This window comes from Portunus trituberculatus, chromosome 43, assembly GCF_017591435.1.
Source record: "Portunus trituberculatus isolate SZX2019 chromosome 43, ASM1759143v1, whole genome shotgun sequence".
Lineage (NCBI taxonomy): Eukaryota > Metazoa > Arthropoda > Malacostraca > Decapoda > Portunidae > Portunus > Portunus trituberculatus.
Genome location: NC_059297.1, coordinates 13,881,911 through 13,899,410, shown reverse-complemented (window position 1 = coordinate 13,899,410; position 17,500 = coordinate 13,881,911). Strand labels below are relative to the sequence as shown.

Genomic DNA, 17,500 nt, shown 5'->3' with positions numbered 1-17,500 from the left:
ATATATATATATATATATATATATATATAGTTAGGCATTTTTGCATTATTGTAAATAACAGCATATTCTTATTTGATTTATAATTAACAGTGCTAGTGCTAGCCTTTTCCAAGATATCATACTGGAATAGGTGGAAGCTCGAATTATATCTGTATATTAATTTTAATGCAAGTTTAATTTTTTATGTAAAAATTCCATAACTAAGAAAGTAACGATTCTGTTTTGTAATCATGTGCATTGTGTATAATTTGCTGCATATTAATGATTTAAGATCATAGCAATACACTAGAAATTTAGAATAAACTAAACTTTTCTCCTATTTAATTGAAAAGATTAGGTGAAAGCTCATTTTTCTGAATTGGTCTACTAATGTCTAATGAATTAACATCAAAGGATGTCAGATTTAATTAAAGAGAAACATACACAACAAAATGAGTTTCTTTTGCTAATATTTTGTGTCTGTTTTACAATTTTAATAATTTTAAAAATATTTTTGATCACCAAAATATCGTCAATAAAATTAATAATGAAAATGCACAAGACCAAATGGTTGCTAAAGGAGTAAGAAGTAAGAATTTAAAATAACTGACAAGAATCAGAAGACTGAGAAGATATTCATTCCAATTACTGAGTAATTTACCTTTGCAAATGGCTTCAAAAAGCTTCTAGAATTGCTCCTATTTCACAAACGTTCTCAGAAGGACTTACAGCATCCCCCAAAACAAAGCCTCCCATCTGATAACGCTCGCCGTCCACCAACTCATCCTGGTGTCCAGTGCAGTAATCACTATAAGTAGTAGTATCGGTATCGGTAGTAGTATCGGTATCGGCCCAATTAGGTGGTATCGGTACTGGTATCGGAATCGGCCAAAATTTTGGTATCGATACATCTCTAGTGTGAAAGAGTGTAACATGTGAACGGCCTTGATCAAGTTATATTTTTGAGAAGGAAAGACAGCAAGGCCTCTCAAGGTTGATAGCTACACTCTTATGAATGACGTATGGAATTATAGGCCACCATTTATAATGCCATGTACTGAAACATTGAGAACATTATGTAGTCAGTTACAAACATTCTTAAATATTCATACATAATTTATGTATATGAAAGCAGGCGGAGAATTAACTTTATCTCAATTCTAAATGAAAACATCACTAAAGCAGAAGAGAGTCTTCGGTTATATCAGTCCTGTCTCCACGTAACTAATTCTTTACTCTTCAAGCAAACTGTAAATTTTCAGTTCGTACTATTATTGAGGTGTTTCTGAAGACTGTTGTGGGTATAGATGGGAGACACTATATGATAGATGATCCTTTTCAGCGCCAAGCTGGCAGGAGTGGATCATCATAATTGCTCTGATCTGCTACACCCTTCTGGCAGTGACCGCCATTGCTGTGGGCTCTGCCTTCATCAATATTTGTGATCCTGATCTGTGGATACCCTACTGGCTTATCGTGTACGGTGAGTCACTGGTGTCTTGTTACATCGACATTTTTGCGTCAACTCTCATTGGTTGAATCACTTCTTCCTTTGCGAAGTGTTGCCATGAACCATTCGGGACAGAAGCAACAAACAACTTTATTTACCAATACTGTGTTAACACAAACATTAGTTACATTCCTTACGTCTGAGGATGTTCTTGGTGACCAAGTCAATCTGAATGACCTTGATGAGGTAGTGAGGGAGTGACCTTTATCTTATGAATACAGCTTCTCACAATCCTTGATGTCTCGTGCTTGATGCGCAGGTGTGGTGACGCTGGTGATATTCTGCTCTGCACTGTGCTGTCTGATGTACCCAAACTGGGTGGCGATTTCTTGGGACCGCACCCAGTTCGCCGCCTTCCTGCCCGTGCTCATTTTTGCACTTTTCCAGCTTATCTGGCTTACTTTCGGTGAGTTGCTCTGTGTCGTTACTTGTTATGTAGAATAATACTAATTCACTCAAGATTACTCACTCTAAAATCAAGATCATGTGGTCATATTACATACACTTATTAGAAATTTTAAATCCATTGAATTTTCCTACACACTTTTCATGAACCTTGGTATATCTCTGTATGTAACCAGTCATCTCACCATCCTCTTTTGTATTTTATTATTATTATTATTATCATTATTATTATTATTATTATTATTATTATTATTATTATTATTATTATTATTATTATTATTATTATTATTATTGTTATTATCATTATCATTATTGTTTTTGCTGGAGATGGAAGAGGCATACATATCATTACCATTATTATTATTATTTTTATTATTATTATTATTATTATTATTATTATTATTATTATTATTATTATTATTTTTTGCTGGGAGTGAGAGAGGCATACGCGTCACCTGCCAAAGGTCTCTGTTTGAGATTTAATTAATTTAGGCACATGAATCATAAGTAGATGTAGATATGCATGTTTTATGCAGGAACTGTCTCTTGTTGGCCTCATGTTCTTATATTATTTTTATTTGTGTGTGTGTGTGTGTGTGTGTGTGTGTGTGTGTGTGTGTGTGTGTGTGTGTGTGTGTGTGTGTGTGTGTGTGTGTGTGTGTGTGTGCAGGTAACGTGCGTGCCGCTGAGTACAAAATCAACAACTGCCCTGCGGGGGACACCTGCAACGATGGTCTGAACGTCTTCACTCTCGTGTTGATTTTCTTACTGGACTTGCCGTTCCTCGTTATCATCTACATCGGCATCGTATTGTTCATCTTGATGACTCTGCTGATAATCTTCAAAAGTTGCTACGATTGTTGCCATAAAGTGGACCAAGACACTGCTGATCCTGACGAAGAGAAGGCAGAATGCTCCGGCTCCTGTGATTCTAGCGACTCAGAATAATGTTTAGTCATGACCAGAAGACTGTGACCACCTTGATAACCGTAGTAGTAGTAGTAGTAGTAGTAGAAGTAGTAGTAGTAGTTATTGTTGTTGTTGTTCTTGTTGTAATAGTAGTAGCAGTAGTAGTAGCAGTAGTAACAACAGTACCGGCAGAAGTAGCAGCTGTAGTGATAGTGGTGCATGCTGGTGATGGCATCGGCCTTAATAGTACGCTGTATTATCGTCATGGTGTGTTTTTCGCTTTCCCTCAGCCATAAGTCCTCTGATTTGCTAGCAATGTTTTCACACAAGCTGGCGATTAATAGAGAAATTCTTGACATATTATAAGGCATGTTATGAGGTCACAAAACAAACTGAAATACAGTTATAGTTGTAGATGGTTACTTTCGACCAAGACTTTACTTACTGCATGAAAGATCATAACTTTTCGTTGTTCATTCACTTCAGGACAGAACGCTAATCTACAAAATGGCTGAATGGAGCACTGTGCCTATTACGAATTGCACTTATCCACAATTTGTTATTATTTCTATCCCAGAAGTGGCGTCAGAATTTCATTATATTACAGAATGTATGTTATTTTAGTAATTTCGTTATTGTCATCAAATCATATCAATGAGAACTTTATGAAACGTTGATTGTAAGGACCAAGAAAGAGTTGTGTAGATTTTGAGGCGGATCCAAATACGTATGTAGATCCAAGATTCTTTTTTATTTATTGATTCGTTCTTTGTTTTGCTTTCTTTTCTTTCTTCTTCTTTTCTTTCTCTTGCTTTCTTTATTCACTTATTGTTTATTTATCTGTCTATCTATTTATCTATCTATCTATTTATGTATTTATTGATTTCTTTATTTTCGTAATTTTTCATGTATTAGTCCCAGTTAGCTAAATGTTCCTTCCTTATTGATTTTGTACAGAGGCTCCTAGGAAGAGCTGACAGAGGCATGTGCTCACTGCATGCCTTTCCTTATTATTGTTACTGCATCTTTATATCTAGATAAAAGTGATGATGCTTACATCCTTCTTCTTCTTCTTCTTCTTCTTCTTCTTCTTCTTCTTCTTCTTCTTCTTCTTCTCCTCCTCCTGCTTTTTCTTCTCCCGCTTCTTTTTTTTCTTTTCTTCTTCTGTTTTTACCATTATTATTATTATTATTATTATTATTATTATTATTATTATTATTATTATTATTATTATTATTATTTTTACTATTATTATTATTACTATGTGCATCAGCATCATCACAATTTTTATTCAAATTTGTACGACCTTGAGCTGCTATAGATAAATTAAGCAGTGGAAGGTGTTCAGCTCTCAAACTTTCCCAAGCGAGGCCTTCTCATTACGCTCTCTCTCTCTCTCTCTCTCTCTCTCTCTCTCTCTCTCTCTCTCTCTCTCTCATATTTAGGCGTTGGATAATAATATGGTATTAATCTGTGGATAGACATTCATTTTCACGGCCAATGTATCACATTAGTGTCGGTTCACCGTAGCTGTTTTCAAAAGCAAATACGCTAGCTTTGTATTTCCAGTATATGACACAAAAACTATTCATCACTGCACATAAGGGAGTAGAAGATGGATATGTCTGTATAAATGACAAAATCAAATAAAGACGAGTGAGAAGTCTATGAACGTGTTACTTTTTAAATGTTTTCTTTTACACGAACATAAGAAATCTGTGCCATCACAACTGATGTTAATGGCTTATAGTTTAACTTACTGGGGATTTTCCAGTGTTTTTATGACTTTTAGGAGTTTTGAAAAAAATATTCCACCATCACAGGACAATACCCATGACTGATGTATCATTTCTTTAACCTTTGAAAACTGTTAACAAACCCTAAGACTTCAGTCATTACATGTTTTCAAAGGTGTTTTCATGATTCTGGATTTCTTATTTAAAAAGAATACACCGTAAACAGGAAAAATACTTTAAAGAAACCACGCAATAGTTTATATATCTAATTTATAGAAAATAAATTGCCAGTTCAAATCGCTGAGACGCACGCACTGTGGCTTTCTACGGGTCTTATGTCAAGAATTATAGAAATTATCGAATTAACAAATAAATACGTAAATATACAAACAAATGCATTAATGACATCATGTGAAGTGAAGAGCAAAAATTACTGTGAAATATGGGATAAATCTATGATAAGTACAATGTGAAGAGATATGAGGATGGCAAGATAAGGAAAGACCGTAAGAGCCCAAAAGAATAAGTAAGGACTAAGGAGGATGTAAATGATTAGATAAATGACATATATACATAAAGTAGCAATAGAAGTGTGAAGTACAGAGATACGGAGCTGGAAAATGTAGCATCTCACACGCCTAGATTTTACAAGAGCTCCCCCTCCAGTACTCACTGCTCGGCTGGAAAGGGGCGTCGCTGGAACACAAGTAAGGCAGCAGACGACTTCCCGCTCCCGTCTAGTAAACATCGCAGGTGCGTGTTCCAGTATCCCCAATCAGTGTACTGAGTTTCAGCTTTTTCCTTTTCGCTCCTTCGTTCTCACTCCTCACCTCCTCAGTCTGTATTGCTGCTGTATCTCATCGGCATGTGCTTTGGTGATCTTGAGGTAGTTACGGGGTAGATAATGGCTCGTAAGAAGATGTGTTAGGGTTAGTAGCACTGTTTGACTATAGCCTGTATACTCAAACATTTCGGCTTGCCTAAATTAGGTTTTTTTCTTTCTTTTTTTCTTTTTTAAACATCAGTGGAAGTTGTTAGAGTCTTCAAGAATGTTTTGTTTGTAGTGGTAAATTACAAAGGATTGTGCCCTATCGGTTGGGAAGAGTCATGAAAACCTGGCCTTATCTTTCCAGGTTTTGAACCATATTATAAACTAGAATAAAGCTATTAGCCTTTACATATATTGACTCTGCGAGTAATGTATGGCTTCTATTTGTATCTAATATCTTCACCATAATACACGAGTAGCAGGACAAACAGCAAGCAAATAAAGTGTATAAGATTTTATTATTTATTATTTATGTGTGTGTGTGTGTGTGTATATATATATATATATATATATATATATATATATATATATATATATATATATATATATATATATATATATATATATATATATACACACACACACACATATATATATATATATATATATATATATATATATATATATATATATATATATATATATATATATATATATATATATATATATATATATGTGTGTGTGTGTGTGTGTGTATATATATATATATATATATATATATATATATATATATATATATATATATATATATATATATATATATATATATATATGTACACACACACACACACACACACACACACACACATATATATATATATATATATATATATATATATATATATATATATATATATATATATATATATATATATATATATATATATGCACCTCAAATTGTAAGCTTCAGTAAAAGATTTACTTCATATGCAGAGTTGTGATTTTTTACTGTACAATTTTATTTCAAACCATGAGTCACTTCTTTAGGTGGGAATTTATAAAATTAGAATCCCCCCCATGACCAGGTGTGGCCACAACTAGAGGCTGACCAAAGACATACAACCTGAGAACAAAAATTATAAAATAGCTTAAGAAAGGTAGCTGGGTTGTGAACTTGGACTAAGCCTTTAACCTTTCAACTGCAAGCTGAGAACTTTGCCCTTGATCTAGCTCATCCCCAAAGACACATAAGCAAAAAATATTTGTGAGAATGTTGTATTGCTACAGCCAGAACTGTTCCAGAATGGCTGCATGACCCTTGCATTGAGAGGGAGGTTTCCCTGAAGGGTGGTACACTCTGCTGTAAGATGGATTCAGAATTGGTTGTAGCAGCTTTAGAGATGCTTCTCTATTAAATCTTACTTTTTAAACCTACAAAGTAAATAACTTTTTTGGTATTTAGTATATTGGACATGTGCTTTATTTTACATGTTTTTCATGTCTCTTGCAATGCATGAGACAAAGCTAAGATGCAATAGTTTTACTAGATCTGCACAATAGTATTTTTCACTTCAGTTCATAAAGTGCATGGCATTTAGTATGATTGATTAATGTAAATATAATCATAAACTTGGCATGGTCTGCTTAATCAAAGAAATATTGTAGAATTGGTTTTAGATAATTTTTGTAGTGTTTTAATATAATCATCTGATTAGCTGTTGAAGTAATAATTTTTCTCAGTGTTCCTAAGACTGTAATACTTTGCAGTGTGGCATTATGGATACAGATGATGATATCAGTGCATTGGAAGAAGAGGAGGAGGAGGTTGCACTTTTGTCTCATTCCACTCTTTCCTGTGAACTAAAGCTCTCACCTCCAGAGCCGACTGTCTCCTCCCCTTGCAACTCAGAACTCTCTTGCCCTCACACTCAAAGCTTGAATACTTCTCTAGAAGAATTTGTTTCCTGCGATAGTGAAGGTAAACCAATCCTTTGCTTTAATTTGTGATTTTGCACCAAAATTCTTTTTGTAGCCAATCTTGTTTTCAGATTATATAATTACTGTGGGTTATGTTTTTTTTTTAATTGAAGTGTGCATTGTGTTATGTTTTCCCCCACTGCTAAAGTTGCTTTCTTGTATTTCCCTCTGGTCTGTGCCCCATTGAACATTATGTCTATGATTTGTTCTGCTCCAGTAATGAAAATAACATACACCATTTTTTTATGTTACCAATTACATTTTCCAAGTGTCAAAAATACACATTGTATTTCAGCACAAAAGCATTAAGGGCATGATAACTTTTGACTGCTATAGCCTCTTCTCAAATGTAATGAAATAGTCTAGTAGAAATTTATGATGTAATTTAAAGACACCATTGATAGCATAATAGGTGATTATGTAGTCTGAACCTTTTAGTGACCAGCTTTGTTTTTATTCTATACTTTCACATGAGTTAACTAAAAATATGTGTCATTGTCCCATTAGCAGTCAGGGGATCAAGCCACCACTTTCATAATCTTGTCTACATTTTCATATATTATTCACATTATTTTAATTGTATATAATATTCACATTATAGTTTATGGATTTTGCTGTACTGTATAATTTACTTTATTAAACATGTCTGTATTAATCTTTAAGAGTCCCAAGTAAATAACCCAATCACATTGCTGTACAATGCTAGTACATTATACATTATAGAAATATATAACTAAATATGTAACTGAAATATTGTTGAGAGTTAGTGTTTGGTATATAACTTGTATCCTTTAATACACAAAAAGGTATGCAAAACTAGTGTTCAGTATTCTTTCTGTGTAGGGATTTTTTTCCATATCTATGATTTGGACTAGTTGATATAAATTCCCCCAAGATGATGATGCACCCTCACCAAACCCGCACTCGACGAGGCCTCGCTCGTACCCAGCCAGTCGGAAGGAGAACAAGACAGTCGTCAGGTACATGATACGCTCTGCTTGTACTCACCTGACCAAGGAAGAAAAATTTGTGGTAAGATTGATTTGTTTAGGATAATATGGCATAGCTTGTGTTGTGTGCTCTACTCAACACATTGAGCAGTATGACAACTTTAGTTAAGGCTGGTTTATATATTAAGTAGAGGCACAATTTTTTGATCTAGAGAAAAGAAAATTTATCTGGATCATGAGTGTAATTACCATGATCAACATATAAAAACAATGAGAACTTCATGTGAAAGTGGAATTAATTAAGCATGAGAAACCCTTGTCAGAGAGTGTAGAAATGAGGTACAGCACCTTAGGTTTTAGAACTTTTGACAATGATCATCAGGTATGAAGATCAGGTCTTGAGTCTGTACCTCTTGTCATTACTTCAGCTCCATACAGCTCAAAGTAATTGATAAGGAAGATATGAAAACTGATCATATTTACTTCTGTTGAACTAAAGATGAATCAGATATCAGAATTATGAAATCCATGGATATCATATATACATATGTACTTTGTGGATTTGAATACCAGTTTGTACCTAATAGTTGTAACAAATGTGAATGAGGATATCAGATTATGACTTCCTCAAGGATTTAGCCGTAGATGTGTTCAGGATTCTGGTATAAAAACACTACTTAGTATCAATTATTCCCAGATGTCTGCTGTGATAAGTGCTCAGCACTGCTAGTTAATACTTTTAAGGCTTATTTTTTGTATAATTACACAATATAATTTTTTTCTTGACCTCTGAAATCATCTTTAAATCTCTTACAACTTTGGAATGTTGAATCATGAAATGTAGAGGTAAAATATGTGTATAGGAGGTTTATGTCACTCAGCAAAGTGAAGTTTTCTTTCTTTCTAGACTTTTTTTAGAAGTTTAGAAGTGTGTTAGGTTTTATATTCACCATTGTTATTTGAATATTGATTAGAAATAAAACAAAAAGCCCTACAAGAAATATGGATGTAATGTTAATTGAGTCTCCAGATAAGCTCCTTTGTGTGCAGGTATACACAGTTGAGGTGCAGAGGTTTGTAAAGTGCCCAGATGGAGAGAACCGAATGTTGTACAAACCAGTGCCCAAGTGCTGTGCGTCCTTCACGCGGAGATACTCAGAATTCCTTGCTGTTTACTCTGCTTTGATGGAGTCACACCGCTCATTGATGGAGGAGTTTGAAGGCTTTCCTAAAAAAGTTCTTATCGGTAAGTATTATTTATATTGGCGTCTTATCCTGAAGAACCTTTTATTGGTCTTGTGGTTACTGTCTTGAATCTTAAAAATTTTTCACCATTTGGCTGAAACTACCTTATCAGACTAAATTGTTTTGTTGTTTGTATCTCAACACACTTAATAACTTACTGTACCCTTGCCTCAAAATTGTACCCATTTACTATATGTTACACTATTTTTTAAATGCATTTGCATGTGAGACACTATTTGCAAGTACTATTTTGCATACTCAAAATATAGACATATAGTTCATTATTTTGGTAAAATGGAAAGCAAATCTTGGTTTTGATTGCTTCTTTAATAGCATATTCATATAGTTATACTCATGATAAGAATATGTACTTTTTAATTCTTGATCAAAAATGTCAAAAGACTCTTGTTATTTACATTGATATTGCAGGCAACTTCAGCAAAGAGGTGATCACTGAACGTTGCAAAGGCTTGGCACGTTTCATGAACTTCGTCCAGGAAGAAGGTGTTCTATGTAGAACAGCTGTGTTCTCAAAATTCCTATACCACCCTGAGATCATAGCAAGCAATAACCATCTTCTTCACTCACAGTTTGAAGAGGCTGAGCCTATCTTGGAAAACACGTATGTTTTACTTAATAACTTGCAGTGGGATACAGGACTCATGCTTCGTATTCTGTGTCAGCTCATTGTATGTCTTTATGCTCTTAGTAATTATGAGAGGTGTTATTTATTTGCTAAACATGCTCTGAAAAAGTTCCAGTTGCCAATCAATAGAAATGTCTGCAAAGAATTTTACCTCCCATTGCTGGTGTTCTGTGACAACTTGTGGAGGATTCTTGGAAAGGATAGAAATGCAATCAGGAAAAAAATTGATCTTTTAAACAAGCAAAAGGCACAAGAGGATGTGGTGCCCAATCTTCTAGACCTCCTGAGGGATGAAATTGCTATACGAACACTTCATTGAAGAGGATTATTAATAGAAGTGTATTTTGGCAGCCATAACCAAAGCTTAGATCTACTTGTTTTGCATTGAGTACATGTACCAAATGCAAATGTACTGAATGGGGCTGCTATGTGAGCAGCTTCTGCTGCAGACATCTTCCAAAAAGCTTACATGGCATAAGTGCCACCAGATCCAGACTGGTTACTATATTAGAAAAAAAAAGTTGATTATTGTTCATGTGAATTGTTCCAAACTAAAGCTTACTACTTCCACTAAATACAGGTGTAGAGATATAATTTTGTAATAAAACAAGAGATCATTGGAATTCACAACTAGAGAAAGTGATCAGTGCAAATATATATATATATATATATATATATATATATATATATATATATATATATATATATATATATATATATATATATATATATATATGCAACCCCTGCTTAATAAACATGTTACATTCCTAAAAAAGACATTCGTTGCGTGAATTTTTGTCAAGCAAACCAATTATAACAAGTTTGACCCCTGACTTGAACTTCCATTGAGAGTAAACAAAGCGTGAGTGCATCATAGTACAGTAAAAGGTTTAATGAAAGTAAAAATTATGAAGTTAAGCATTTAAGCAGTTTAATTTAAGACTAAGTCATTATAATGTACACTAATGTATGTATATAAGTAATTTTATAATGTTGATGATCTTAAATTTATAAAGGGAGGGGGAGTGGAGCGGGAAAGACGCTAGCCAGTAACCTGTGGAATGTAAACAAAAGGCGCATCATTGTACTGCATACAAAATTTATGTACCACATTTCCACAAGGCTTTCCATTTTATCCATTGCAGAGTCACGAGTTCGGGTGGTTCTTTTAGCTTGCAAGGAAGATACGATCTCACCAGCCTTCTTCATAGAGTCTGCTGATTTGAAAATAGTAGAGACAGTAGATGGAGTCAAGCCATGGTGGCAAGCAATGTTATTAGTTTTCTCGCCTCTCTTGTGTCTGTGAATAATATCCAGCTTCACTTCACGAGTAAGAGAGTTCCTGTTCTTCTTAACAACACTACACGACATTGCAGGTCTGGTTGCAGGGTGTTTTGTTGGCATGTTGAGTGAGGGAAGATGAGTTGCTGCTGACGCTGTTATTATTTTGAACTAAGAGCAGGGAAGGGTAGGAGAGTGAGTGATGTGTGTTTTGTCCATGAGAGGCACTAGTGTATTCAAAAGACTGTCGGCTTGTATGATAGCGGGGCTTTCAAACTTGGGAAAAATTTACCTGGATAAAATATTGTTAAAGCAAGTTTGGTATTCGTTACACGAGCAGATTATAGTAAAAGGAAATGTTTGTTTTTGTGAAATTTCATTGTGTGAATGTTCATTGATCGGGGGTTGCCTGTATATATATATATTTTTTTTTTTACACACACACACACACACACACACACACACACACACACACACACAGTAAACTCTGCATAAGTTGGACCAATTATAGAAATGCCATTCGAAGTTAACTGAAAATCCAAGTTACCTGAGGGTATTTTATTTTTTTTTTTCACATTTTCCACACCTGTTAACATTAACAGTTGAAGTGATTTGTATAATGTATTATATGAATAAGTAATAGACTCAGGGTGCATGCATGTACACACAAACATTCATATACACACTCACCTCATGGTCCAACTATTTTGTCTGCCACCGACACCATTTTGACATCCTGAATAATGTGTAAAACATTGCCTTGCCTTTAGGAGCCATGATAGAATTACAAAGGGAACAATAAGGGCTACAGAACTGAGGGGGACACCACCCTATGCTTGCTAAGTCAGCTGTGTAAACACTGATCTTGGCACCGGCAGTGCTGTGTCACATGCGCTCATTTCACGTCTCCAATGTCTCAGACAATTCCTCAAATGATAGAGATGATGTGATAGCTATCAGATGTATTTTAGCCTGTATATAAACCAAGTGGCTTGAAATTACTCAATCAAATGGCAAAATATACCTACCTACACACTAAGAATAGGACATAAAAAATATCTTGAAAGTGTTGAACTTATATCCAGCTAATTCGTCTCCAACTTAAGAGGGGTTTACAATGCTTGTGTGTGTGTGTGTGTATATATATATATATATATATATATATATATATATATATATATATATATATATATATATATATATATATATATATATATATATATATATATATACACACACACACACACACAAAATCATACTAGAAGTAAATGGAACACATTGAGTTTGACTCTGTCATGTAAAATTGATTAACATGAATAAATAAGTAAATATAACAATATAACATTCCTAGTAATGTAGTACATTTTATGATTGGTAGAGTATATACTTTACAAATTTTTTTCATGAGCTTTATCATGACTGAGGATCTGAAAGTAGTAAACCTAAAGAAAAGAAAAACATATTAGGACCAGGGCAAAGTAGAGCAAGGGAAGCAGTAAAAATCTTGCTTTTTTCTCTAACTGTTAGGTGGATTCATGAAAAGGATGAAGTAAAATAGGAAAGCAACAAAATATTTCAAAGGATATTAAGGGCATTGGTGCCTTTTATTTTGTATTGTAAGAATATATATAGATCACTTGAAGGCCATGCTCTTATTAATTCTAATTAATGGTATTTGGAAAACATCAGGAGCAGCAGCATTTATAAAAAAAACTGCCCAGCATACCAACAACAAGGGAAGATTTAAGCTCTGTGCTTCAGTGACTGATGCTTTCAGTCCTAATAAAAGTGTTTATGTATCAGCAGGTCTCAGAATCCTCCATGTTTGCATTAGTGGGACCAATACTGTGCCAGTCATCATTCATACAGTTAACAGATGTAAACTGTTTTCCATTAAAATAGAGTGGCAATAACAAAACCTGTGACATATATGGGCTGGTTTTGATTTGTACGTAATGTTGACTGCCAGTGAAATGAGAGATATATAACTTATATATACGTATATGTACACGGCTTCCATTGAAAGTAAGAACACAAATATATATGAAGCCCTCCAGCTTGGTGACTAATAAATTCAAAATGTAAAAAAAAATCAGTCATAAAATAGAGATTGGAGTAAGTCTAGCTAATTATGATGTACAATGTTTAATACTGATGCTCAATATATGGTACATAATAGGAAGCTAAATTTTGCTTGCAGTCACTTTACAGAATTTCAATTCTATTGAATTTTATTTAGAACTCGGCAAAATGGACAGTTCATCATCATAAATAGGGATGAGATATCCAAGGTTGCAAAAGGTTCCAAGCAGGAGGGTTTTATATAGCATATACTCATACCTATATACTATATATATATAGTGGTATCCCAGGTTATGCTCATCCTAGTATATGCCCTAACCGACTTATACTCTTTTCTGACACCCAGATTTTGCATCAACTTGACCCCACACTACCAGTGGTGCCACCATTGTCTTCCTGTCCAAAGCCTCAAACCTGCCCAAGCTCCCATTCATGCTCACTGTGGATGTGTGTGTACATTACAAACAGACAAACAAACAAAAATACATACCTACCTACTACACATACTTAATGAGCTCTGAGCTCATTCCGTAGGGTAACGTCTGGCTGTCTCGTCAGAGACTGCAGCAGATCAAAACAGTAAAACACACACACACACACACACACACACACACACACACACACACACACACACACACACACACACACACACACACAGGGTTCGATTCCCCGGATGGGTGGAGATATTTGGGTGTGTCTCCTTTCACGTGTAGCCCCTGTTCACCTAGCAGTGAGTAGGTACGGGATGTAGATCGAGGAGTTGTGACCTTGTTGTCCCGGTGTGTGGTGTGTGCCTGGTCTCAGGCCTATCCAATGATCGGAAATAATGAGCTCTGAGCTCGCTCCGTAGGGTAACGTTTGGCTGTCTCGTCAGAAGACTGCAGCAGATCAAACAGTGAAATATATATATATATATATATATATATATATATATATATATATATATATATATATATATATATATATGTGTGTGTATATATGTGTGTGTGTGTGTGAACACACTTCAACTGCCACTGCTAGACTTGAGACAGATGCAATCACTGCCTATTGGTGTGTATGGATGTGGAGGGCACTCACTATTGCCACCACCATCATCACCTATACTCTTCTTGTCTCCCTCCTATTCTCCTTCACTGCCCCACCACCACTGCCGCTGACCATACACTGTATTTGGCCTAGTATACCAACCTATAAGTTTCATACACCTCACTACTTTTCACTTCAACTACCACTGCAAGACTTGATGCCAGGATTGCCATATGGGCAGTTTTCTTGTCCAATTGTGCTGTTTTATGTAGGCTTTGGCAGGAAAAAAATGACATCCACAGTTGGACAGATTTTTAGGCTGCTTTGAATTTAACTGGGTGGCTTTTTAGGTTGGCTATGTTTAAGTTGAATTATTCATTCTTGTCTTGCATGCCAGTTCAGATCAGCCAGATTACAGACTCAACCAGTATCAGCTAGAGAAGCTGCCCTGACAAACAACATGGTGGATGTAATCTCTTGTACCTTTCCCAAGAAGATTAACTTGAGATTGCGACCTCATTATGATCCTCTTAGACTGTTAAATACCACAGTCGTTTGTTGGAGCTAGCATTGTAAAGTAACTTTATTGTAGAGATATACCTCGTTAAAGGCAGTGTTTGTGGATGCAGAGTACATTCACTAACACTCTCCCTCCTTATCTGCTTATTCCACCCCCACCACTGATTGAATGTTCTGGCTCATTGACTAACCTTAGCTTCAGCTATCTCATATTACTACCATTCTGTATCCATGTGGTTGCAATTTGATTAATGATATAGGATTTTTTCTTTTATAATTTATCCTGGAATGCATCAAAATGGGAAAAGAAGATACGGTGTGCCCAAACCAAATTGCATTCTCGGACATGGAATAGATAAGGAATATAATCTGGGATACCACTATATATATATCTATATGTACCTTTTTATTCAGTTTCCATGTTTTATGAATTCACAGTAATTTAATTTTGAAAAGTCAGAATATAACGTATTTAAATAATCGAACCTTGGAAGATTACAGTTTGTTAATTTAAAAAGAGCATATAACAATGATTTTAAAAGTTAGAACCATTCTATACCACATAAGATTGCAGCTAGACTCCTGTCTTATCGTCTGCTTATTATTTTTATTTTTTATTTATTTTTTTTTTATACCATGTGGGCTTTTCACGGGAATTTCTGGGCTAAAGGGGATACTGTTTAGGGTACCTCCTATCTCAAAGCCCACCTGCTAGGAAACCATTGCCCCGAGTGAGGAAGCCCAACCTACACTAGGACCGTGGACAGGATTCGAACCCGTGCGCTTGGAGATCCCTCGGACCCCAAAGCACGCATGGTTCCACTGTACCACGGCTTACTACCCAGTTTACATTTTACAGCTGTGCTTTTTTCTCCTTTGAAATATTGAGGATACTGCAGAACTCTTTAAGTTAATACAACTTGGAAGTAATGACGTGAGGTGATTATTGTTAATGGAATAACAAATTAAAGGTTATGCTAGTTTCTTATCTCAAAAATGAATTCTATGAAATGGTTGTTATAGTAATGTCTTCTAATAGATTGTGGCTCTTATGATGTTCTGGTAATATGTATTCAAAAACTAAAAGTTTTTGTTTTACTGGTTTTCTGTTCCATTTTAGCAAAAGTTTATCTCTTATATGCAAAGGTTTTTTAGTAACTTTTGAGGGTTTTTGCCTGAGAGAACGATAAATGTGAGGTAAGTTATATCAGATATTTGATATTTTCAGAGTTTACTTCCTTGATCATAAATCATTTGTCCAAAAATTAAACAAAGTCAAAATCAACTTCCATATGTCATGAAGTATTTTAGCTTATGGAGCCTTTAAACATTTTTTGTATGCATGAATCATCACAGTATATGTAGTATACAATATCTATCACAGAATAAACACCAGTACTATATAATGTGCTGGTGCATCATTGCTCACTCACAGCCTTCATTGCTCACCACCCTCCTCTCATTCCTGCCAGTGCTAGTGCAGGATATAACTTAGTATGGGATGTGCTGTACTATATTGCCTCAGAATTGTTGTATTAGTTAATGACTGAAAAATAGGGAATATGAAGCTGACTATTATGATCCTCTATATTTTTAGAGTGATCTCTGTGTACATGTATAGCACACCAAAAACTTTGAGGAGCTCTACTTTTTAGTGGAATCTTGAAATACTTTGTTACAGCAATGCTTATATTCTTAATTACAGACAAGGAAACTCTATCTGTCTAATAATCAATAACTTAGCTTTGAATTATTCTGTTGGTTTTATAGCTTTAATTGTCCATCTAGTCATTTTTTTCTAATAAGATAAATATAAATTTAGTCATTGTATATTTTGAATAGTTAACCAAAGCATGTAGGCTACATGTAAACAATCTGACAAGATTAGAATCTCAGGAATTTTCCATATATGTAGATATTTCATGATATATGTTGTATCTAAATGATACTTGTGTTGAGTTATAGACACATGTAATTGATGTACCTTGTAATGGAATATAATGCAGTGCTTAGATAAGCCTCTCCTTATTGCATTGCATGATGACAAATTACTTAATAATAATCATGTACCTGTGCAGTCATGGGATAAATTTCAACTGAAATGGATTGATGTGCATTAATATAGAGTATAACAGTTCATAATAATGATTATTTAACTTTATTAGGAGATAATTTGGCATAATAATCTAATAATTAGTATTAAGTCATGTTTAGAGCAAGATTATTTGCCTTTTTATTCACTGAATTATTATCCTGTTATTTATTTACTGAGTGGTATAGTAGTTTGCAAGCTTGGCTTACAACTAAGAAATAACAAATATTCTTTAAGGAGACTAGAAGAATTTGGGTTTGCCTCATTTCATACTGAAGAACTTGTTCATCTAGCAGAGAATAAATGTAGCTTATAGGTAGGACTTCAGAACTTATTTTTTGGCAGGAACAAGAGGCCAACAGTCCGGCATCTTC

The 17,500-nt window shown here is 34.6% G+C and overlaps 2 protein-coding genes across 3 annotated transcripts in view; both read left to right on the top strand.

Moving 5' to 3' along the window:
• LOC123518433 overlaps window positions 1-3,932 on the top strand; it is a 7,515-nt gene extending 3,583 nt beyond the window's left edge. The window contains exons 7-9 of the mRNA XM_045279247.1: window positions 1,322-1,462; window positions 1,749-1,895; window positions 2,565-3,932. Of these exons, the coding sequence (XP_045135182.1) occupies window positions 1,322-1,462; window positions 1,749-1,895; window positions 2,565-2,842 (566 nt within the window). The 3' untranslated portion in view covers window positions 2,843-3,932. The remainder of the gene's footprint in view (window positions 1-1,321; window positions 1,463-1,748; window positions 1,896-2,564) is intronic.
• Window positions 3,933-5,220: 1,288 nt separating this feature from the next.
• On the top strand, window positions 5,221-10,771 carry LOC123518434 (sorting nexin-20-like). Of its 2 annotated transcripts, XM_045279249.1 has the most exons (5): window positions 5,221-5,292; window positions 7,076-7,286; window positions 8,181-8,317; window positions 9,286-9,481; window positions 9,910-10,771. In XM_045279249.1, exons 2-5 carry the CDS (start codon window positions 7,085-7,087, stop codon window positions 10,443-10,445), a joined length of 1,071 nt encoding a protein of 356 aa, XP_045135184.1. In that variant the 5' UTR covers window positions 5,221-5,292; window positions 7,076-7,084; the 3' UTR covers window positions 10,446-10,771. The 2 variants fall into 2 exon arrangements, with proteins under 2 accessions (XP_045135184.1, XP_045135183.1); XM_045279248.1 differs by lacking the exon at window positions 5,221-5,292 and having other exon boundaries at window positions 6,951-7,286.
• Window positions 10,772-17,500: the final 6,729 nt, after the last annotated feature.

Bases quoted from the DNA above. Each gene is read 5' to 3' on its own strand.
- LOC123518434 (XM_045279249.1), top strand. From the start codon at position 7,085: ATGGATACAGATGATGATATCAGTGCATTGGAAGAAGAGGAGGAGGAG. The intron at 8,318-9,285 runs GTAAGATTGATT...CTTTGTGTGCAG, and splicing joins CCAAGGAAGAAAAATTTGTG to GTATACACAGTTGAGGTGCA. The intron at 9,482-9,909 runs GTAAGTATTATT...TTGATATTGCAG, and splicing joins TCCTAAAAAAGTTCTTATCG to GCAACTTCAGCAAAGAGGTG.